Source organism: Calliphora vicina, chromosome 1 (genome assembly GCF_958450345.1).
Source record: "Calliphora vicina chromosome 1, idCalVici1.1, whole genome shotgun sequence".
Taxonomy (NCBI): domain Eukaryota; kingdom Metazoa; phylum Arthropoda; class Insecta; order Diptera; family Calliphoridae; genus Calliphora; species Calliphora vicina.
The window spans coordinates 156847198-156873288 of record NC_088780.1 but is presented as its reverse complement, the minus strand read 5'-3'; the positions used below and the strand labels follow the sequence as shown (position 1 = coordinate 156873288).

The 26091-nt window shown below is 31.1% G+C and overlaps 1 protein-coding gene across 1 annotated transcript; it reads right to left on the bottom strand.

Annotated features, from left to right (window-relative positions):
• Nucleotides 1-24268: 24268 nt before the first annotated feature.
• LOC135959647 (uncharacterized) lies at nucleotides 24269-25443 on the bottom strand. Its single transcript, XM_065510648.1, has one exon. It carries the CDS (start codon nucleotides 24976-24978, stop codon nucleotides 24724-24726), a length of 255 nt encoding a protein of 84 aa, XP_065366720.1. The 5' UTR covers nucleotides 24979-25443; the 3' UTR covers nucleotides 24269-24723.
• Nucleotides 25444-26091: the final 648 nt, after the last annotated feature.

Sequence of the window (26091 nt, the reverse complement as noted above, 5' to 3'; positions counted from 1 at the left end):
TTTTATTGAATTTTTGCATAGATAAACATTTTTCGAATTGAAATAAAATTGTTATTTATGAATAGTTTTTAATGAAATTTCACAGTTATGTAAAATTTTCTATTTAAAATGGAAAAATAAAAACAAATTTTGAAATATATTATCAGCAATCCCGCAATTCCCAAAAAATTGTGGAAAAATCCCAAAAATGGAAATTTTTAATTTTTTGGCTATAATATCCATTACAGGGTCTGAGTTATCGGAACCCCTTACAAAATAATTAAAAGTATATTGGGCCATCTAAAATCGGTTACTATAATTTTATATCGAATATGCGATTTGAGAATTTATGCCTAAAATTTTAATTTTACATAAAAAATATATATTTTTTGAATGGACCTGGTCCCCTCGGTAAGAAAAATTTTTTTTCAATTAAAATATTTTATGAAAACGTAGCTTTCAGAAAGTATAAATTCCTTATACATTCATTTAGATTTCTTTTGCGATAACTTAAAAAGAAAAAAAGTTCTTTTTTCCCAAAAAATTAGCGAAAAATCGGCTTTTTAAAATTTTTTAAATTAAAATGCATAGGCATTGTTTTGAAACACTTCTGTTTCTATTTGACACATACATATGTTGTTAGTCTAATGAAGGAAAACTGGAGAAAATCGGAAAATGTATGGATACGTTGTTATTAAAAAACTGGAGTAGGCTGGGTAAAACTGTTGAAAATTTAATTTTCAAATGAGAATATCTCCTAAGCTATAAGAGGTAATCGATAGCTACGACTATGTCTTTTGTAGCGCTCGATGAAAAGATTTTAATGTTTAATTTTTTTGAAATCGGAACACAAACGAAGAAATAGAATCGTTTTAAAAATGTAACATACCCGAGGTGTCCTACTTTGAGGACCCTTGGTCGCGCCCCTGGTGGGCCCATGAGGTCCATATTCAGAACTTAAACTCAACAGCACTTCTTATTTACGCATTAAAACCAATCTAACCATTTAGAAGTTACAGATTTATTTCCCTCTTTTTTTTCTATACCACTATATATGCTTACGTTAAAATTCGTTTACTGTAAAATATAAACATTGACTTACGATAAAATCTTACCCCCTATAAATTTTGAAGTTATTAACAATTTTGATATTCTGAGAACGCTAAAATTTTAAATTTTGCAATAAAAAAAAAAATTTGAAAATGTCGCTTACGATAATTTGGCGCTAAGGGCTCGATATATCGGACTCTGGTAGTTAATTAACGGTTCATGATTCCAATTGATAAACTCCTACAAATAATTTATGGCAAATTCGAATCATCACTTGGTCGTGAGTTTGGTGTTCACAAATCCATGAGAACAAGAGAAGCTTTATTTTGCAATCCGATTGTGTTTCAGAACTGATTAACAGTGTACAAATATATTTTTCTTTGTTAAATTTTGACAGAGCACAGCACTATGTATTGATAGGTATCCCGAAAGTTTTTAATATTGAAGATGCATCAATAATTTGTATTGAAGAAAAACAGAAGAAATCCGACAAGGGTGCTTTTTGCCATTTTTAACTCATGCCTCTAAACGATTTTCCCCTGCTGTACAGATAATATAACCGTAGATTACTATTTGTTATTAATTTGTGGTTTGGTCTGCTGGTTGATCGATGGATAGTTAGCTAGAGATAAATCTCGTTGTTGTAGCAGTTGTTGGGTGCTGTTGCTGGCATTTTTTTCCACTGTTTACGTTGATGTTGCTGCCATCGTAGAAATGTTGGTCAGCTGGTAGCCGACAGTCATCAGCTCAAGACTTAATCACAAAACTCAAACAGCATCTTAAGAATCCAGTTCTGTTTTGCTTTCATTTAAATTTTCTTTCATTTCACTCGTAAGTAGTGGAGATAAAAATACAATTTAATAATAAAAAAAGCGACATTTCTTTATTTTTATATATATTTTATTTCTTGATATTCGACCACACTTCACTTTGATCATGTTACCCATACGTGTGCTAGCTATAGCTAGTGTAAAGCGTGTGAATCAGCCAGAGTGTGTCTGTGTGTGTGTTTGTATAATTATTGTATACACATCTGCATCAAGCGTATAATAAAAAATTAATCTTTTTCTTTATTTATGTGTATAATGTTGGTTTTTTTCTCTCTATATTGTATATTTTAATTTTTATTTACATACCACTAATATCTTGTTTCAAGTGACATAAAATCGCTTTAGGCTGCATAAAGTTTCCAATAAAGCACACACGCTCTCATGTAAGAGGCATCTACGACATCACAGCTAAGCACAATACAACAATCACCTTTAAAGCAAGAAATACCAACAATATTTCAATGTAGGCACTGTGGGTTTGTTGACTGAGAAGTCACTACGATTTCCCAATCATTTCCCTAAACAAGAAATGAATAGACTAATGAAAATTGTGGACGGACATCGTTAAATTGACGAACAAATTTCTATACTTTATTATTGGAATTTCCAAACATCAGCACAAACGCCCTTCTCCATTCGTGATGTAGGGTATACAAATTAGTATCTGCCTCAGATATCGGAAGGACAATCCAAGTATCCTCAAGATTGATATCTGTATCAATGATAAAATCTCATATAGATTGAAATACAAATGACCTTCGATGTGTCTCATGATGTCTTTTAAGAACAATTCTGAACAAACACATCATATTCTTCCAAAAACCATCTATGTGCAGGGTATTTGCAGCGTATTTTTTCTTGGGAGATCAACATATTTTACAGCTACAACACCATTCTCAGCAATGAATCTAATTCACACCTTGATTCATTAACCCTATAAATTGTATGTATTTGGTGTGCTTTCGGATCAATTTCGTAATTACGGCTAATCAGGTACTAAATTAAATGGTGTTCGTAATCGAGTATGACTTAAAAATTTGGGATTTTTTCATATCTTTAGCTATTTTTTTGCAAGATTTGTTCAACATAAATTTATTTAAAACTAGTTGACAGCCTTGGCTTCGCCCGGTAGCATTTACTAATGTTAGTTCTTCAAGTTTCTCCAACCCGCATACTCCTGTCTGTTCTTATTTATTTGCAAATAAAATATCGAAATTTGTACTGCATACTTTAGGGAGCTTTTCTATTACAAAAAATAAAAAATTTCCGAGTTTTACCAGGAATTATTTTCTTTACAAACCATCTCCTGAAAATTTCGAATCGAATAAAAAAAAATCAGCCAAATCGCTCCAGTCGTTCTCACGTGATGCCATTGCATACATAGACCATTTCATTTTTATATATATAGATATTGTAAGCTATGACTTTTTCCCTTCTTTCTGGAAACATAAGGATTGCGAGGCAAAAGAACTGATCATATTTTAAGGCCAATAACGAATCAGCCAATTTCGGATACTCTCTCTGAATACTCTTTTCTGAAGTGATGCGTATCCCAGAGAGAGCGGTCTGCATCGATAGAATAAAATAGCACCAATTCATTCTAAATTTTTTTTAACCGGTACTGCAACATGTGACCTAGCGTTGTCAGGATGGAATAAATCGGGTTCATGTCTGGCCGGTTATTCTGGGCGTTAATCGGCCAATGATCGATTCAATCGAATCAGTTATCTTCGGTAAAGGTTCCCTGCTAAGGTTTACCTTAGCGCTATAGATATTTGGCTTTGGTGTCGATTCGGCTGGTTGGCCGGGCTTCGCATATGATTTCTTACGCTTCGGGTTATCGTAATAATTCCATTTTTCATCGCAAGTAATGATTATTTTCTTTTATAGTGATCAAGCAGCATTTCAGATATACAAAATCGTCTTTCAAGTTCTCTCAGCTTCAATTCGTATGGTACACAATTTTTCTGATTTTGGATGAATCCTGCTACTTGCAAATGTTGAAGCAGAAATCATAAATTGCTGATTGAGCAGCTCACAATGATTTTTAAAGCTCCGGTTGAGTGTGATAATAATCTTCATGGAGTAATGCCTCCAATTCTTGGTACTCAAACTTTTTTGGCTGGCCTGGGCGATCTTTGTCTTCCGCGTCGAAATCAGCACTTCTGAACCTCAGAAACCGGCACTTTTTCCAAACTAAATAAGTAAAGCAAAACATCCCGCATACATTATAATGTTCAATAACTAATTGAGAATAAATGACAAATAATTTATTAAAAACAAAAACTGAGTTCAAAAGATACGTCATTGATTGTTAATTCCGCATTTTTAAGTCATGCTCCCAATATAATATAACCCGAGAAACATTTCATGTGATTTAAAACAGGTGGACTTTTTTCTATTGGTTTTTAGGTATGGTTTATGTCAATAAAATACCGATCATCCACATATTAAGGCTGAGCACTCTTAAAGGTGGATAAAGGCAAATACAATGTTAGAGGGAACCTTAATAGTTTTGGCAATGGTTGTAGTAAGTTTTCCTCTATATTTTCAAAATATTGAGGATCCCATTGAACTTGGACTAAGCAGTTGAATTTCTAAGACTATTCAATTATGATTTGAAAATTATCTCTCCAGTTGTTGAAATTTATTGACCGACACAATTTGGGTTACTAGACCTTTGGTTGACTCTGTCACTGTGCCCGGCATGTCGACTGGTTGGGCTTGTGGTAGTTGACGCTGTGTATGCAGTCTTTTTTGTTGTTGCAGTTGTTGTTGCCGTTGGATTAATTGTTGCTACTACTGATGTCGTTGCCTAAGAGCAACTAATCTCAGCTTAGCCCTTTGCTGAGATATGTGAGTCAGTTGTTGAGGTGGACGTACATTTTTGTTTCTAGGATGGCTGAGCTGATGCCTATTGCAGCTGACGTCGATTTTATCTTGACCGTTGTCCAGAATGTCTCGGATGAAGTAGGTTGTGGGTAGCTCCCACAAATTTGGCATTCTCCCATCGATATGCAGCTGTCTATCTGATGTGACCTGGAATAACAGTTGGAGTAGTATATGTGAATCCGCATATATGTGAATCCAAATAAAGCCTCTGCTCAAAAGTCAGCTTGCGGGACATCTTGCAATAGCGCATGAAATGGTCATTTAAACAAAGGGAGGACAGACAGTTTACCTTTGAAAAAATATGGTGCAACACGTATGGACATGACATGGTATACAAAAGGACATGCTAATATACAGACTTTTCACTAACTATTGGCCGGGTTATAACGCCGGAAGATGTTTTAACATCAGCTTCTATTCGCCCTAATCTCCAATCGCATGGAGGAAGAAGTTCATCTTTTACGACGACTTTAGATGACATTGTGGATTCTGCCATTTGTACCTTTTATGGAGTTCGTGAAGTTAATTAGTTTTCCATCGTTGACTAGATTTGCGATGGAGAGCTGTTAATCGTTTCCAACGATTAATCAAGGATAACTTATCAAATTATAAACAAGCTGCGAACATCAACGGGGCTCCATGTAGAAAATGACCTGGAGTAAGGGCTTGTAGCTCATTAGGATCTTCAGTGATTGGTTAAATGATTCTTGAGTTTAAGACGCTTTCTGTTCTTGCTAAAAGAGTAAAGAACTCTTCAAAATTAAACTTCTGTGAGCCAGTAACTTTCTAAAAGCGAAGTTTAAAACTTTTAACTCCAGTCTCCCATTAACCTCGCATTTGCTGATCGCTGGGTGGAATAAACTTCCACTCAAATCCACACGCAGAGAAAAAATATAATTGGGCATGGTTACTGTAACCATTTCAATATTGTTACAAGTTTTTTAACTATATTATAGTCACAGTAACCATTTACATGATTTTGGTAACCATAATATGGTTAACTTACGATTCACATGATTGTCTCAACCATATATATGGTTACAGTAAACATATATATGTTTGTGGCAACCATATTTATGATGAATAATTTTATCATAATATGTTGTTCTCAGATTATGATAAGCCTTAAGCCGAGAGCACCATAATATGATAAGTCCTTCATCATATAAATGGTTGTCACAAACATATATATGTTTACTGTAACCATATATATGGTTGAGACAATCATGTGAATCGTAAGTTAACCATATTATGGTTACCACAATCATGTAAATGGTTACTGTGACTATAATATAGTTTAAAAACTTGTAACAATATTGAAATGGTTACAGTAAGAAGTTAAGAAGACAATTTTAAATATCTCCCTACATCCAGCCCACTGTGCAACAGATCAAAATATCACCCATATTACTAAGCAAGCAAATATGCCAGCTTCCATCCGTCTATCCAACAACAATGTTGCTATGGACCGATCAACCGACTGGCTATTTGATCAACAACCATATGTTTTATTTTGTTATTTTAGAGTGGCTGGAGAAAGTTCTGTGTTTTTTGTTTTTTTTTTTTAAATATATTAAAATGATTATAGTTGTTGTTAATTTAAATATACCTATACAACAAACACACACTAAAATTACGTATTAGATACACACTAACGAACGAAACGATCAGCAATATTTGTAGATCTTATTAGATTTATTTATTTTTCCCCATTTTTTATTATTATTTATTTTTTTTGCTCAGAATAGTTAATGGAGTGATATTTGTTTCTACTACATATTTATTTATTTTTTCTATTTCTATTTTTTAGTGGTTAATGGAGTAAAGTAATTTATGGCTGGTTTATCTGTTCTGTCATCTGTATCATTATTTTATAACTTTGCAAAAGATCTTTATTTTTATATTTTTACTTAGCTAAGAGATTTGGAGAATAGTTTAATGGAGCAGCAGTTTCACTTTTTATTAAAGTTTGAATTGCTGTTTGATTTTAGTTATGTTTCTGTTCTGGATAGTTTACTTTCTTTTTTAGTTGGTATTGATTTATAAAAATAGATATTGGGTTATTTTTTTTTTGTTAATTTTGAAGTGGGAATGTCCAAATAATTTAATATCCTTTCACTTTAATTATGGAGATTATGATCGATTGTATTTATTTATTATTTCTTTTTTATAGAAATGACGCATGTATTGCTGTTTATTTACAGAAATTGGGGTGAATGAACTGTTTTGATTGTAAGTTAAAAGTTTGTTTATTTTGAAATTTAAAAAAAAATGGCATAGAAACTTTGTTAAATTACTTTTGATCAAGGTTTTTATTTAAGCGTGTAGGTTTTTGTAATGGAAGAAAAGACAATAAGTAACTGTTTATAAAATGCAGCATAATTTAAATCCATGATATGGTTTTCTTTACAAATAAAAAATATATTATTCAGATATTTGGAAATATACAGTGAGTGATATTACGATGGAAACTTTTCTTGAGAAACTGTATTTCTTAATTTAAGTTTTCAAAACCATGACTAAATGTATGTATATTTCCAAGATAAGATTCAAATTGATTAGGTTTGCTATTAAAATATCGTAAATTTCAGCGCTTTTAACCAATAATTCTTATCAAAACTACATTTATAGAATGTGCTTGTACTTTTCATCATTGGAAAAACAATGGAAACTTTTAAACTTCTGCAAGAAAGAAGAGGAATTTACAATAGATGGAGTATCGCTTGAACGCGGGTTTTGTTTTTAATATATTATATGTCATTTTGAAGGGTACTTATCTGTCATTTATTTACACTTACACAGAGAAAACAGATTCGTGATAGCAACCGAATTTGTTGCCAATCGAATTCTACCTTAGTGACCGAATTTTGCAGTTGTGGCTACGAAATTTTAAAAGGGGCAATAAAAGTTTGGTTGCGTTAACCGAAATTCTTTTTTGTCAACTGACTTTCTGTTAATAGAACCAACAAATTCTATGTGTGCAACCGAATCATTCGATTGAAAACAAATTCGGTTGCTATCACGAATCTGTTTTCTCTGTGTAAGTTTAAGTTCTTTTTTGCTTCGAAAATGTCGAATTTTGTGCCAACAAAGCGTCATATGCGGGAAGTTTTGCTTTACTTCATTAATTTGAAAAAAATTAAGCTGAAGTACACCGATTGCCCACCAAATCTTATGGTGAATGTGTTCCATCGCTTTCAATATGCGGAAGACAAATATTGGAAGACACGTAATTCAAATACATTTGAAGACCAAGAATTGGAGGAATTACTCCATGAAGATTGTTGTCAAACTCAACAAGAGCTTGCAAAATCATTGGGAGCTACTCAATCAGCAATTTCAAAACTTTTTCAAGCAGCAGGATTCATCGAAATGCAGGGAAATTGGTAATGCAGTTTATTTTTCCAGCTGAGGTATGACTCAGTCTGTCCAGGTTCGATTCAGAGGTCTGCTTCCTTTGAAATAAAAACACGAATATTTTTGGGTGTTGGCAATTCAAATGCGTTGAAACGATGAAACGTTGTAGCGGCGGGACGGAAGAAACTTATACGATGATGAAACGGCGGAGTCGGTACGCAAGGTGAAGCGATGATGGAAAACGGTTGATCCTCGGCTTAGTGAAAAGAGAAAACAAACGAGAGTTTGTAGTGAAGTATTATAAATGGTTCAGGTTGTTTAGCAGTCTAGTATCTACGATCGGCTAAAACTACAACGAATTCAAAAAGAATTCGAAAGTTCTTGAATTCGGCTACGGATGCAAAATACGATTGTAAGAAGAATTCGGGAGTTCTTACGATCGACTAACTACAACGAATTTGGCTACGGATGCAAAAATACGATTGTAAGAATAATTCGGGAGTTCTTACGATCGACTAACTACAAGTAATTCGGCTACGAATGCAAAAATACGATACGAATTGAAGTTGAGAGACCATGAAAGACGATTTTGTATATCTGAAATGCTGCTTCAACGCTATAAAAGTTGCACCGAATCATTACTTGCGATGGAAAATGGATCCATTATGATAACCCGAAGCGTAAGAAGCCCATCCAAAGCCAAATATACATGACGCTAAGGTAATGTTCTCTATTTGGTGGGAACAAAAGGGTCCTATCTATTATGAGCTGCTGAAATCTGACCAAACCATCGCAGGGAACCTGTACAGAAACCCAGCTGATTCGTTTCAAGTGAGCATTGACCAAAAAACGCCCAGAATATATTCCATCATGAAAACGCTAATTCGCATGTTGCAAGTCTTTTTAAAAACCATTTAAAAAGAAGTGGTTGGGAACTTTTGCCACACCCATCTTATAGTAAGACGCTCGAGATCGAGAGCCAAGCTCTAGCCAATGTACCATGCACGCCACCCATTCCTCTACCCGCTTTGGGTTTTAAACAACAGCTACCACGTGTTCATCGATGTGATCTCACCATCGATCCAAAAGGATAAGTCATGTGGCTCTAGATAAAGACTCTAGTCAGCTGCGAATTTAAGTTAAAAAACTCTAACTAGGAATGAGGCTCGTTCAAAATCGGGGCCCAGTTTTCGTCCCTCCAAGATGTACCAACCATGCCCCAAAGGGGTAGATAAATAGGACAGTGGCGATAGTTATATGTTTTAAACGAAGTTCCATATGTATTAATACACTGAGAAAAATATGCACCCAGTTTGGAGATTCCTGCACCCCAAACACACTTCTAGGGTTGTAGGTGAGTGGTTACAAAGCAATGAGGTGCGTGTTTTTGAAGTATCCTGCCCAATCGCGAGATCTTAATCTCATATAAAACCTATATTAATTTGTAGATCGCAAAATGCGTTTTCGAAGGCAACATTATCAGATGCGGTTAGAAGTAAATGGAAAACAATTTCAAAAGAGTCGATTTATTCTTTAATTGGTTCAGTGCATCGTCGCTCTGATGTGGTAATAAAAAACAAGTGATTTCCCACAAAATATTGAGTCACTAAAAGGACCAAAAAATTTTTTTAAAAATAAAACCTAGATTTTAGTTTGTTTTCTAATTTCTGAATTTTATTAATTTCATTATGTTCTTATTTTTTTCCTAATATAAGTAAAGAAAAGTATATGTTAATAAAATTTGTAAAATTAATTAAAATATTGCCCATTTATCTGTAAATATATAAACCATATTACTAAAAAAAAACAAGTACTGCACACAGAAAACAGATTGGTTGAAAATCGGTTGTAATTATTAAAATTTAATTACGTTAAACAAAATTATATTCTAATCATTAAATAACTGTATATTTAATCGTATTTTAATGTTTAGAACTGAAATACAGTTATTGTTGTAGAATTGTGGTTGCAATGACTGTAAAATGTTGGTTTGTGTCTTTACTAATATAATTTTGGTTAATTTGGAAATGACAACCAACACTATTGGGGTTTGTAATCGATAAATTCGGTTATTATATATAAATTGACATTCGTAAAGAAAAAACAATTAAAATAAATTTAAAAACAAAAATTATTAATCTGTGAATAAATTTTGGGTAACAAAAATTAAATTATACGGAAGCGTAAGTAATTAACACCAATTTATTTTCTAAAATATAAGTATGTTTCATTAAGGACCTTTTAATATTTTTTAGGAGTTTAAAGAAGAAAAAATCGTGTGTGGAACCACCGAAATAGACCGAAAACTAATTCTGACCTAGCCATAAAACAATATTTTCCCATTATAAAATCTATTCAGTGAGAAAATAATGTACAAAGCTAAAAAGTATTCTATTGCAGTTCAGTGGTTGTCACTTATGGAATTGATAGTGTTCAAAACACGCTTATAACTTTAAGATTGCCCAAATGCTGAGGCCATACAATTAAGTTGACTCCGTCAACAGAAAACAATTTGACTGGAGGCACATGAATGATACTACTCTGGATAGTTGCTGGATGGAAGCATAATTCAGTGGCTGCAGGAAAAATTAAAAATAAGGAAGAACAAACGGATTGCAAACTGTAAATCACATCATACTTTAAAACACTAAAAACAAATGTAATTTATGTTTATGTATGCATCTTTCTTTAAGCTCATTTTTATAAAATAAATTATATTAAAAAAGAAAAGTCAAATTATTTTGAAATTAATTCACAGTAGTCATTGATACGTTCTGGCCCTTTCACCGAATTGTGTTTGAAAACAGTTACGAGTACTAATAAATTCAGTAATTCCAATCGAATTTTGAGATAGTTATTGTAACCGACAAAATTCGATTGGCGCCAAATTCGGTTGTGGACACGAATCTGTTTTCTCTGTGTGGCTTCGAAATTATTATTAAATTCCAATGTTTAATTAAAAATTCTATTCTACACACACTTATCTGACTTATGAGTCGACACATTCCAAACATAAGTACGACTACAATAGACTGGCTTAATAAATTGAAATAAATACATTTATGGCATGACAATAACTAAATTTGTCTATAATCTTGTACAATAATTTATTATAGAAATAAATCTTAAAGATGACTTTAATGGTGATATTTTATCAATCATACAAAAATCTAACAAATACGTTGTAATAATAAGTTATTTAAAGTCTATAAATCAATTTGTATACGATTTAACCCTCTAACCCTCAAGAGTGCCTCAAGGCATGTATTACAAAACACCAAAACAGATTTGTTAACAATTCCCTCGAAAGTCGAAGTGTTTTCTGTTTTTAAAGCCTTTTGAGAAAAGGTTTCCTGATGATCTGACCTAAGCAACCAGTGAAATGCGCATAGGAACTAGCTTATCCCCCAACAATAAATGTCAGTGAAATTATCAATAATTGGGAAATTTAGCACAATTCTTACTATAATATTTCTGACTTTTAGTTTTTGTTCTGTCAGCTGTTTTGTGAGTGATATCATAATTTTTGCACGTGAAATTTTGTGTTTTTTTTTTGTTTTTTTTTTTTAAATCAATGTTTAACTAACTTTTAGTCGTCCAATATATTCGAAATATTTTTTATTAGTTCTTTTAAATTAGTTTCTGATGCTGTTTTGAGCTTATTGGGTCATAATTACCCTAAAAAAATTATTCGACAACTATTTTTTAGCTTTTTAAAGTTTGCGGGTTAAGAACAGATCAGGAATTTGTAATATTATCATTGGTAAACCATACCTTCAAAGTTCTGTTTGTAACATGAGTTTGTGTGGGAAGAAAGTATGTACACTTTCAAGTACGGGTACATACTTCAGTGTCTGTCTGTATTTTAAGTATAAGATCAATTTATTGTACATAGTTGTAGTTTATAATTCAAGGTAATGTCATGATCATTTCACTTAATTGATAAAGATCTTAGAAATGTGGATACAATACTCTACTCATTCATAGTTTATGTACTTACTTAGATCAAATGTTTGCTAGAACAATAAGAAAAACACAAGTTAAATTTTGTGTATGGGTGCCGAACGACCGTTATTTGCTCTACAGCTGGTCTGGCATGAATTCTTAATTTTAGGTGGAATAACCGGATTTACTGCTGACAAAATTTAATTAATTTTCAATAGTTATTTCATTACTCCTAAAATTAGTAACCTTATCTTGACCCAGAATTATTCCTCCTAAAATTGTAAAATATCTTTCTACCATTAGACACGATCGTGGGACATTAGACACGATCGTAGGATGTATAACTCTATATTCTCTATCCATCGTTATATCATAATATGTTTTGGATGGTAAATATTATTATAAATTATAAACATCTGCATAACCCAATGATCGAGTTTACATAGCACCCTTGAAAATGTCACCCATTCGGATCCAAATTAAATTAGTTGACATTACAATAACAGCAATAACTATAATTACGAGTGCAATTGAATTTAAACTAGCCTATGACGATGATACGAGCAGTTTAAAGTAAAAAATAAATAAAACAAATTCAATTATATTGACCCAAATGACCACAAGCACGAGAGGGGACGGACTTATCATGAATAGTAGAACGTGAGCTTTGGAATGTGTGTATGTATATTTGTACGTAGTATATATTTATAACAGTTACGATATGGAACACACACAGCTGAGTGCAAAGTGTTTGGGTTCACAGTAAGAGCCATTTATTTTAAAAGCTAAAAATTAAAAAAATAAAAACATAAGGAGGCTTTGGTATACAAGTGTTTAACATTGTACGAAATTCAAAAGAATGCATTGCATCATTTTGTTAGTCACAAGTCTCTTAATACTGGAACAATTGATTAAAAGTTGTTCAACAATCTTCGAAATCCTAATACCCCAAGGAATATTTGTTATTTTGGAAAAGTGAAGATAGCTTTAGCCTTCAAAAATTAATCTTATTTAGTATCGCGAAGCCATAAATTTGATATCGATTCCAGATCTAACATGTTGTGATTCACTACAGTAGAGAAGTACTAATTTTAAACAGGAGTTAAAGATTATGATCTTTGTAAGTTTAGAGATGGAATTGACTTTCACAAAGAGCTTAAGATATCAAAGGAGTAGTTGGTTTTTGAAATTCGATATGCCACATCCTCGATTCTGTTGCGTAATATATTAACATGCTTCACAAAATATTAGCACTTCTCAAAGCTCAGAAATTTTAATTCATGACCGTTAATTTCAGTACGTTTATCAGTCTGATAACATGTTCATTTCTACAGCTCTGTTTTTGTTCTCACGAACGAGTATAAGTATTAGAATTATTGACGATAATTTCGTTAATTAATAGAATATATTTCCAAAAAAACCTGCTTCTATCCCGGTGTCTTCATGATAGTTTGGATGTACGACTTAATAATGCGCGATTTTTTAAAATTTTTAGCTTTTATTTTGAAACATTTGTACAATACAAATTTATTCAAAGTCTTGGCCATTGTTAGCTATGACATTTTTCCATCTTTCTGGTGACATATGGAATCCTAGTCAAAAGAACCGCTCAACTTTTGAGGCCATGAACGCATCAAGCCAATTTCTGATACTCTGTTCTGAAGTGAAGCGTATCCCAGAGAGAGCATTCTGCATCGGCCGAAACAATAGGCGGACGGGCCAAGGTTTGGACTATAAGGCATCACTTCTTTCTAAATAGTTTTTAACAAGTATTTCAACATGTGGTCTAGCGTTGTCATGATGAAATGATACAGTTCCATTTTTAGCCGCATATTCTGGGCGTTTTCCGGCCAATGCTCGCTTCAAGAGAATCAGTTGCTTTCGGTACAGGTGGTGGTATGACCAGATTTCAGATTATACAAAAATATACAAAATCGTCTTTCAAAGTCTCTCGGCTTCAATTAGTATGATACCCAATTTCCCTGCTTTTGGATGAATCTTGTTGCTTGAAAACGTTTTGAAATTGCTGATTGAGTTGCTTCCAATGATTTTTCAAACTCTTGTTGAGTTTGACAACAATCTTCATGCCTCCAATTCTTGGGCTTCAAACTTTTTTGACTGGCCCTTGTTTTACGTGTCAAAATCACAACTTCTGAACCGCACAAACATCTCTCGCATGTTGAAACCGATTCACCAACGATTGATCACCGATTGATCACCAATCGGTGAGCTTCAGTGGCAATTTTTTTCAAGTTAAAGAAGTAAATCAAAACTTTCCGCATATAACACTTTGTTGGTACAATATTCGACAGTCGTTCACACTATAATGTTCAATAACTAAAGACTGCGTTAGCCGACCGTAATGTATCCTAAACGGAACAGCTGATCGTTTTTGTTGTGTGTGAACTAGTTAGAGCAGTTACAGTGATAAAATGTAAGTTTTAACCTGTTAAAAACAGAATTTCATTCATGTAAAATTCATGTTTTAATGTTCTTTAATCGCACTAAAGTGTTACGTTAAGTCAACATTACGGTTACATTCCATCAACGGTCTAACCCAGCTAACCCAGCCTTCAGTGAGAATAAATGTCAGATAATTACTCATCTAAACGAAATATACATATGTATGTTATTAAAAACAGAAACCGCGTCCAAACGATACGCCATCTATTGTAAATTCCGCATTTTTAAGTCGTACACTCAATAGAACAAGAACATATCCTGAACTAGAACCTGAACTAGAAACTAAACTAGAACCTAGAACTGAACTTAAACTGGTATATGAGTCGTATGGCGACGTTAATTCATGACAATAATTAAAGTGGTCAGTACTGTATAAATTTTCGAGATCTAAACCATATAATTTCTAAACAATTGAGACACATCGATGTTATTTCCTTTACTCTTTGTAGTGCAATTCCCCAGAAAGTGCAACCATGTAAAATTATCTTGATATATAACCGCCAAATATTTGTAATTGCTAAAAAGAGCGACCAGCTCCTTTGTTACTCATTTTATGTTATTGGATATATATATGGCCTAGAGCCAATTAAACATAATGTTGACCTGAAAGACAAGCATTTTATTTCCCTTTGAACCCGACCGAGTTCCGTCTTCATAAATATTATAATAAAGAGTTCAGACTATTTGCAAATAGTCTACTTAATTAGCATAAAGCTCCAAGGAATTGACATCTAATTTCAATGCCTTAAAACTTCCAATCGCCCAGATTAAGTTTGGTAAATCTATAATTAATAAAATGCAGAAGAGAGTATCGGGTAGAATTTCAAGTATTTCTGTTTATTTCCCAACTATCTATGTATAACATCTGATTTCGTTAAACTTCCAAACACGCAAATCTATAATTAATGAAATGCAGAAGCGAGCATGTAGTATAATTTCCAGTATTCGATAGAGTTCAAGTACCATCAAGAGTCTGTAATTATATTAATGAACATGTAGCAGAAAGGGTAAGTTAACAGAAACACCTCAGAAACATAGGAGATACCAGGCACGCATTCCATATTCATGTAGTTCGGGAGTATTTCCAAGATGGATGTCTGCCATTGTCAATATACATATGAGACGCTTCTTCCTCATTATGTCAACTTCTAGACCCTCATATCCATGTCTAGGGTTCATTGAAAGTTTCGCTATCTCATTTAAATACACCTAGCATTATTTGGTTAACTTAGTTTTGGAGAAGACATCCGCTAATTAAAGACCGTGGGTCAGTAGATCAGTCACATATCCATATTCGGAATAAGTATGGAGAATTGAATATCAATTAAGGGTCACGGTATGTGCCATTCTTATGTATAGTTTCTTAGTATTCCTAGATAGTGTAGTGCCCAGAGTCATTATCAGAGCATGAACATCCAGCGTTTAGCCTTCGAAAGATTAGCGCTCCAGTTATCAGAATTTTTTTTAAAGAACTCGTTCAATTGCTTTTCTATTACTCCAAACAATAAAGGTTTCACTGGATATCTTTCAGCATTGTTCTTTTGCATGAATATAAAATCACATAATCATTATTAATCCTATTCTGGATATTGAAATTCCAGAATAGTAGCAACACATTTATAACCTAGAACGATTACATTATCCCAAGTATCTGTATAAATATTTATTTTCGGTATATTTCTGACTAACGATCTCAATGATCATTAACAATATACAAAACTAAATATACACACGTACTTAGTACTAGCATTCATTTTAATCGTAGTACGAGTTCTATACATTTTTTGTATCATATGGGAGTATGTGCTATCGTAAATATTTATTTGAGTGTGTTTGTATGTATGTCAGCATGTGTGACGTATGCATGAGTAAACTTCTATACTAAACAATCAAATCGAAAAAAATGTAAAAATCGTAACAGCAACAAACACACGATCAATAGCAATCGTCTTGCCAAAGCCCCAAACCAGAGCTAAAACAGCAACCGACCCACCAACCAACCGTCCAGTTTAGTTGAATTTTCTGTACGAGTATTATAGGCATGTAGAATAATTGCTAAAGAAAGCATAAACTACAGACAACAACAACAACAAGAACAGCAACGATAATGACGATCAATGCGACGACGATGAAAACGACAACAACGAATGACTGAAAATGAGAACAAAACAGAATACAAATAACAGCAACAACAACAACAAATATAAAATGAAAACGAGAGACTGGGTCACTGTTACTCGCTGCCGTCGCTATCGCCGTCCTCATCAACAACAGCCCCACTTACAATAACAACAACAATAACAAGAACATCACGATAAATGTTGTTAGTTTGTGTGAGTGTGTGTGATTGGTTGTTGCGTTTGTTGTTTTTGTAATTTAGAAGCTCCCATCAAGTTTAATATTCGTCTGCAATTCGTATAAATTGTATGTTCGTTCGTATTCGACTTGATTCGTACTCGTATGTAGAACTTACGACAACCGGTTACAATTTTTTTTATTTTCTTTTCATACAGTTCTGTTTTGTTGTTGTTGTTGCTGTAGAAGATACTTTCTTACTTCTTGTACAATACGAATACAAGTATTTTTATTTATTTATTTACAGACACATTAAACATGAAAATAAAATAAAAAAATATTGTAGTTGTCTTTAGGTGAAGTTGAAGTAAATTCTCTTCTTTCCATTTTTTCCCATTTGTATGTAGGCATATCAGGCACATATATACACACATTTTCATACAGACATTTACAAATTTTGCTTTCGTGCAAGTCTTATTTTCTTCTGTTTCTTTTTCTTGTTCTTTGTTTTCTTTACAACTTCTGAGTTGTGAAAGCAAAAGCGTTCTGATTTTTATTGTTGTTTTGTCTTCTTTTGAAAACTTCTTGTTTTCTTCTGCTTACATTCTTGTCTTTATTTAAATGTTTTTAATTCTTTTTTTAACTTTCACACCGGAGCTTTATTAAATCGTAGTGTTTGGTTGGCTGCTTGATTACTTGATTTTTTTTCTGTTTTTCTTGTAGGTATGTGTTTTATTTGTAGTCATACGGAAGTGTCCGAAAGTATGGGTGATTCCATTTAGAGATTGGATGAATGAGAATTTCAAAATATTGGAATTGATTGAGAAACTTTTTTTTCCAAAATAGCAGATTATGTTTCTAAGATATCAGTAAGTGCTAAATTCAGTAGCTGTAGTGACTTTTCACTTACGATCCATAGTAAATTCCTAGAAATTGAAAAGATCCCTGATCTTAGTGTCATAGAATCCAGTTTATTGTAAAAACTTTATTCTGGAATTTCCATACAATGACAGCGAAAATGCTCAGTTTTGTTCACTTCTTCTTGGTTCTTGAACTTCTACAAAAGTCGTTGTAAATGAGTCGCACATTTTGAGTTTAGATTAAAAATGCGTGACCACCATAAAATTGATATTTATCTATGTGAATAAAATGAACGGTTCTTTAGAAGGAGTAGGACAACAGGCATTATTATTATTATCGAACTTGATTTGAGAATTTTTCTTCTCCAATTCCAAATTCCAAATCCCCGTCCCGATAACAAAATTTTATAGCAAAATGTCGTATGCCTTTTATCAGCAATAAAGTGCAGTTGCCCCTTTAGTAATCCTGGATTATACATTCACGATTGATTGTACGTATTAATTCAACCTCCCGGAATTTATTTCCACTTGGTGCAAGCGAAATACAAGATGTCAGCCCATTCATTTATCTTGGCATCGGGTGAGTACATCGACAGTAGCTTGTAGATCGCCCTCTTTATCTCTCCGTACGAAAATTGCAATCTTCAATGCCTATGTAAAATTTACTCATCTGTACGGCTGCGAAACTTGGAACTCTGACACTCGTGAACCGCTATCTTCGCACGATCCCAAGTGTATTCTGGCCGATAACCATATCTAATCTGGGAAAAAATAAGCCAACAAATCCTATCGATTGAAATAAAGAGACGAAAATGGCGTTGGATCAGCCACACCCTTAGAAGGCGGTCTAACGACATCACTAGAACTGCCATAGACTGGAACCCGCAAGGGAACAGAAGAAGGGGACGCCCATCTTATACATGGAGAAAGCTGATTGAAGTCGAACTAAATATAAGTGGCAAGATTTGGGGAGAAGTGAAGGCGTTAGCACAAAATAGAGAGATGGTCAAACATTTTATTGAGGCCCTATGCTTCTTGTAGGAACGAGTCTAAAACATTTTTCATTGTCGGATAATGTAAGTGTCACTCCTTCGATCGAAGAATTTGTTGGATTTTCTCATGCGCATATTCTTAACACAGTTTCAATAATAATTATATCGCAAATTCCATACCACCCGCATAAACAATCTTCAAGCAACACGTCTTCACCATGGATTTAAGCAGAGTGTCAATGTTTAGATTCTAGTGCAGTGGAGAGTGTACACCTCCTTCTGCAGTAAACCGAAGAGTAAATTTGGAAATATTCGAGACGCTTTGTATAACCAGGAAGGCAATGAAAGCTGTGCAGGTTCGGTATATCTACCCTTCGTATATGCATATTAGGCTTTGGATAGAGTACCTGACATCAATTCAGCACTGTTGTCAAGAAGAATTAGCCCTGTACATCGTATTCGGACAACAAGAACAAAATGATTTTCTGCTTAAAAAACGATATAATTACACCCTATGTATGTCATCACCTCAGAATATCTTACTGGTTCAATTTAACGATATCTGCTCAAACTATATGAGTAATATTTTGCATAATACCTAAAAGATATATTAAAGAGAATAAACATAAGGTTTATTATAAATAAGTCTCTTGAAACATAAATGTTTCGCTGAGGATTGGTTCGTAATCCAATAAGACCAACATAAGAAAATCATTGACAGCAGACTACCGCGTGACTTGAGAAGAAAATGGAAAAAAGCGAATTTCGTGAATTTCCGAAACAACGGAAAAATTTAGGATATGGTGTTGGCGATCAGAGATTGTATGTACGAGAGATTGTGGCTTAATGGTTTAAATGTTTGATTATCACTTGTGTATGATAAAGCTTTCCACAAGATGGCTTCCGCATTTGCTCACAGTCGTATGCACACATGTACAGTTTCCATGTCCAAAATCCATGAGTTAGCCCCTAGTAATTATTTCTTGTTTCCAAACCTGAAGAAATGGCTCGACGAAAAGACTCCAACGCTGAAATCATCTCACAAACAAATAATTATTTTGATGACCTCGACTAATCATATTTTTTGGAAAGGATAACAAAATTGGAGAAACGTTGAAAAAAATTTATAGAACGTGGAATACATTACTATAGTATATTGTATTTAAAACTAACAATTTTATAAAAATTAGTTTGTTAACAATGAAGAAGTAATAAAAAACAGGTATGAAAGTAGATGAGATTAAACAGCAGATTTATGCCAAATTCAAGCGCAATTCTGGTATGACGTAAATATGCGGACAATCAAAATAATCAAATACATAAATCTAACTGGTTCAGAACAGTTCCATCAAAGGGCTATTGATTCCGAAGTAATAATTTCGAACAGAATTAATTGAAACACATTTTTTAGATTGACAAATTAAATTTTTGATTAATTCAAATCGTTTTGACCGATTTTTTTTTAAAAATAAAACTCAGTATTTTTTTTTGTATATATTTTTTTTGTTGTAAATATTGTAAGTATTTTTTTTATTTGTTTTTATTTATTTAAATTTTTCAGAACTTACAAACTATGGATTATAAAATATATATTTCATTATAGGTTATTTTTTTACTACTTACTACTTAAAAATCACATAAAACATGGAAAGTTCTTAGACACATAAATGATTGCAGGGATACTCTCCCCACTCTCATATATTTTTACAACAATACAATCATCATTTGAGTTTGCTTATCTTCTTTAATAAATTGTTAGTTAAATATTACAAAATTTATTTCAAAAATTTAAAAAAAAAAACAAAATTAACTCATATTTAGTAAATAAAAAAAAACGTGAATGAGTGCTTTAATAAATTGCTATCTAAAGCAATTTTGTATTACTTTGTTTGTTAATTATAATAAAAAGAAACTAAGCATAATAAAAGTTATTAACTCTGTTGCTTAATTCAATTATAAATATGTTTAGATTTCTATTTAATTTCAGTTTTGTTTGTCTTCTAAATGAGTTATTGCATTTTTTTGTTTGATGTTCCTTTGTTTCTAAATCTATTTTGATAATAATGTTTTGTTATTTTTATTTTTTTTTTATTTGCTTTTGATTATTTAAAGATGATGTAATTTACTATGAGTTAAATACACTCAGTATGGTTGACAATGATTTAACAGAGATTATAGAAAACTAACAACAATTAGTTTATTTTATAAAACAATAAAATGTTTGTATAGTTAAAATGAATTTCATTTAGAAAAAAAAGTTTTTCAAACTTTTCTTTAAATTTAATTTTTGTATTTTAAGCAATGCCTAAAAATATTGCACTTTTTCTCGTTTGTCTAAAAATACCCTAATAAAATGTATGAATAATATTTTGAAGACGGTTTTCACAGTAGCAGGTTAATGAAGAAAACCAATCGCTGTAAAAACCTACTCTAAATATCAAAATTTTATTTAATTTTATTTTAGTTAATACTTAATTATATAAATCATTGGAAAATTAGAGAATTCTTATTAACACAAACCCGTAACCATTAATTTCATTAGCTTCACAAAACGGAAGCAAATAAAAAATTTAGAAATTTTTTCTTTGTTTTAAAACCCAATATTATATCAAAAAAGGAAATGAAAATTAAAACAAAAATAAAAAAAATTAACAAACAATATTGATTAAAAACTTAACTGGTATTTGAAAAAGAAAACTATTAAATTTTAATAACTTAAGTGTAAAGAACAAAATATTTAAAAGAAACAAACAAAAAAATACTAATTAAATAATTAAGAAATTCGTTAAACATGTTTTGAAATAATAGGAAATAAAGATGTTTTTTGTTTAAGGAAATAATAAAAGGAAATGCAGCGGAAACTTAAAGAAGACAAATTTAAAAAAAAAATATTCGAAAAAATCTGAATTTTATAATATAAATTTTGTTACTCTTTACTTAGATTCTCTATCATATTTATGTTATTCAATATGATCTTTAGACTTTTATGATCTTTAGACTTATTAAAAGCTCTACTTTTCAGTTTATTTTTTATTTAAATGATTAACTGACCTTTAATTTTAAACAAAAAAATATTAACTGTTCCCCCAAATGTTGATTAATTAACCAAGTTTAGAGTTAGTCAAACAAAGTTTAGTTGTTAAAATTATTATATTTTGACTGCAGTTTAAATTTACAAAAATCTCTTTTTTTCATTTAATTGTTATAACTGTAGATTAACGAGAGTTTAACTTTTGATTTATTGAAAGTGTTATTGTAAATAATATTATCTCTGTTTACTTTTAAGCGTTATTTTATAATTACTAAAATTTCTAGTTTTTATCATATATTTTATACAACTGTCGATTAGCTAACCAAGGTTAAGGAAAGTTTAACTCCTTAATAATTAACAAACACTAAATTTATGAAAAATAAAACGTTTAGCATAACATTTTATATAACTGTGGATTAGCTAACCAAAGTTTAACCATATTTAACAATGCTTCGTTGTAAATTTCGTTACTCAATTTAATTATTTGGCCCACAGATTTATTGTGTCTATAACTGTAGATTAAGTAACCTTGTTTCAGCAGAATGTAACTTAAAACTTGTTTTGCTAATTAAAATGACGAGAGTTTAACTATCGTTTTGAATGAAAATTGTTGTTATAAAATATCTTCTCAATTTCCATTTTAGTGGAATAAATTTCAATATTTTATCCATGGTTAACGAGAGTTTAACTAAAGTTTTTAATAAAGATTTATTGTAAAAAACATTGAGGTTTAAATTAATATATTTTAATCGAAAATAATCTATGAAATCGTTAACTTTATTACTTGTTTATAAAACAATTAGCATTAAGTTAATCTCATGATGACGACTCTTGATGAAAATTAGAATTATAAAAATCTCAGCTTTTTTGCTGTTATTTTAAATAACAGTAGCTTAACTAACTGAGTTTAAGTAGGTTTGATCAGTTTAACTTCTTTTTTTTAACTTAAATAACATTAAGTTTCTGAAAGATATTGATTTTTCAGTGATATTTTATATAACTACAGATTAGCTATCCATGATTAAAGAAAGTTTAACTATAATTTTGAATGAAAATTGGTTGAAAAATACTTTCTTAATTAATATTTTAACGATTGATTAAAATTACAAAAATCTTCACTTTTTATAAGGTTTCATAATTGTGGATTATCTTCAAAAAAATCTTAATTTTTTATAAGGTTTCATAATTGTGGATTAACTAACTAAAGTTAAATAGAGTTTAATTTCTTAAACTTGTCTTGCTAATTATGAATTAAGAAAACATTAAATTTAGGAAGAAAATTCAATATTTTGAATATATTCCAAACAACTAAGGATTAGCTAACCTTGGTTAACCAGAGTTTAACTTAAGTATTTAATAACGATTTATTGTAAAAAATATTTTATTGTTAATGAATTAGCAATAGTCTAAAATAACAAAAATCTTTACTGTAGCAATGTTTCCCAGATTAGCAATAGTTCAGCTTTTATTGCTCATATTTTCGATATGACTGTAGATTAACTAATCTGTGTTTATGAAAAATTAACTAATCAATTATGTGCATTTAATTTTTAATTTTTTTGTACATATTTGAATATAATTTTGTTTTAACAAATATTTTTTTCAATTTAAAAAGCAACATTAATTATAGAAGTCGTCACAACTATTCCTAGTTGGTCAAAAGTGTTTTGATCGGTTTTGGTAAAACGAAGTTAAGGATCAACATACACGATAAACTGCATCCGTAATCCCTTATGTTATCCTGTCTCCATTGTCTTAATGTCTGATTATTTGTTAGTCTTAACAATAAACTGACAGTTTTTATACTCAAAATCGTAAACAGATATTCAGAAAATGGAAATGGAAAAATAATCTCTGAAATTGTTTACTTTTTCACTAGTTTATAAAACAATTAATATTAGAAAAGTTAATCTCATTTTAAATTTTAATCCAAAATTCTCTTACTCCCGACAAAACTTAATTTTACACCATCATCAAAAGGTGCAAACTATGAAGAAAATATTTAATTAATTTAAGAAACATTTGAATGACGATTTTTAAACCGATCTTCCAGTTAAGATCAAATGACTTTTTGGTTTTACTGCTTAAGCATTTCAGAAACTAATTGTTAAACAAATCTTTTAGTTAAATTTAATTAAGGTAGTTTAGTTAAACTTAACTTAAACCTGGTCAGCTATTGCTCTTGTTTAACATAATTTTTGTTAAATTAAATATGTTGCTCAAACTTCATTAGCTATATTTATTAATCAATTTAGATTTTAATGAAATTATAACTATAGATTAAATGAAACATTGGCTAATTTTTTAAGAATATTTTTTTTGATTTTTTAAAAAAAAATATTGAATTAATTTTAATTAAATTCAAATAAAAAAACTTTCTACATCTTTAACAAATAGTTAAAAAGAGATTTGAAAAATTATGTTTTTAAATTCATGACGAATCAATATTCGATCAAAATGGTAAATAATTTTCATATTATAATTCTTTGATAAAAATAAAAATATTTTCTCTATACAAGAAAATTATATAATTTTCTCTAAATTCAGATTTTTCGAATATTTTTGTTAAACTTCATTTCCACTGCATTTATACTTAATTAAATAATTAATTTACATTTTAAAGAAATGTAATATTTCTTTTTTAAACTACTTCTGTAAAACGGTACTAATTAGACTCTCTTCTTAAATGAAAATGTTTCATTATAAAACTAAAAATATACAAAACATTTCTTTTTTAGATAAATAGAAAAAAGGACATCATTATAATCTTCATTGAAGTTTTCCACTAATTTACTACATTTTTTTTTAAATCACACTAACAATTAGCAAGAGCTTTAAAGAACTCTTTCATCACTTCATTCATTCATTCTACATATACAACTTCAAATACACCTGCTCTTACAACACCTTAAAGTTAACAGCTTAAAAAACTCTTTTGCCTCAGCTAGACACTTCTAAATGTTTTAGAAAGAAAAAAAAACGAAAAGAAACTCATCCTCTTTTTGTTGTTGCTGTGTTTTAAAAGCCACTCAATTTCTGCGATCCCCGGCACGTGTCATTGTTTGACGTGATTTTTCCTTTTCCCTTAGCTCTTTGATGGCGCCCACTGTGCCCACTATTAGCTTGGCTGTGAATTGGGTTTGTGAGCCTGGTGAGGATTTCGTAGAGCCACTTAAGGTGGCATTGGACTCACGATCTAAGCTGGTATTGGCATTTGCATAAGCACTTGTATAGCCGACATAATTGTTGTTGAGGTCACGACCGCAACTGCATTGATGAGACATTTTGTTTAGATTTTTGTTTGTTTTTAGTTGTAGCTTTTGAATTATTTAATCGACCACAAATATATGCGCTATTTCTATAAATTAGAAATCTGTTTGAAACAACAAAAAAAAATCCACAGGGTTTATATTTGTAGTTTAAAGAAAATACCAAAAATGCAGTAAATTTTTCTTAATTTCAAAATTGTGTATTGTATGGCTCTACGTAGTACAATTTGAATTTTTCTAATATATAAACGTTTTTATAATTTTTTTCCTTCTTTTCGTTAGCAAAAAAAAATCTATTAAAATTCCATTTAAGTTTAGTGTTGTCGGATGTTTTATTTGTGTGTTGTTTTTTTTTTGTTAATACGTTTCTTTATTTATCCGTAGTTTTAAGTTTAACAAACCGTTTCAGTGAAATTTTTACGTAAAACTGATCCACAATCAACTAATGTTTGTATAAAGTTTTTTTTGTATTTTTCATTTTCGATTGATCACCACCAACGTACCAAAATAAAAAAAAAAACATTAAATGAAATAAACTTAATTTTTTTGTTTTTACTCTTTCTCTGCTTATAAAGTTTACTCTCAGCTAGCTGAGAAAAAGCGCGCTCAGTGTTTTTATTCATTCAAGTATTTAGGTGTGATTTTTCTGTTTGTAACTTTTTAAAATTCTATGCGATCGTTTCTAAAACTTTCACACTCTCTCTGGCTTGAGAAAAAAAAAATACAAATTTATTGCAGTGTTTGGAGAAAATAAAATGTAATGCAAAGTTCTTTGAAGTTGAAGGGAAAACATGATGCCACCTAGTTGTATTTTTAAAAAATGATGCAATGTTGTTAATGAGAGAATTTCATATCACTTGTACAAGATCAACTAAAGATTATTGGCAGTTATTACTATAAATTTGGCTCTTATTACAATTTTCTCGTTTTTTTTTTTTTTTTGACAATAAAGAGGACAATGAAGTCTTATTCTCAGTCTCATTCAGCAGTGAATCAACATATTTTGTTAGTGTTGCTCCGCATCCTTTTGGTATATTACGGAATTGAGAAAAATCCCGAATCATGGTTCTGCAAACAATGCCAGACTGCCCCACATATCGATCCATTTAAGGTGGAAATCTTATCACC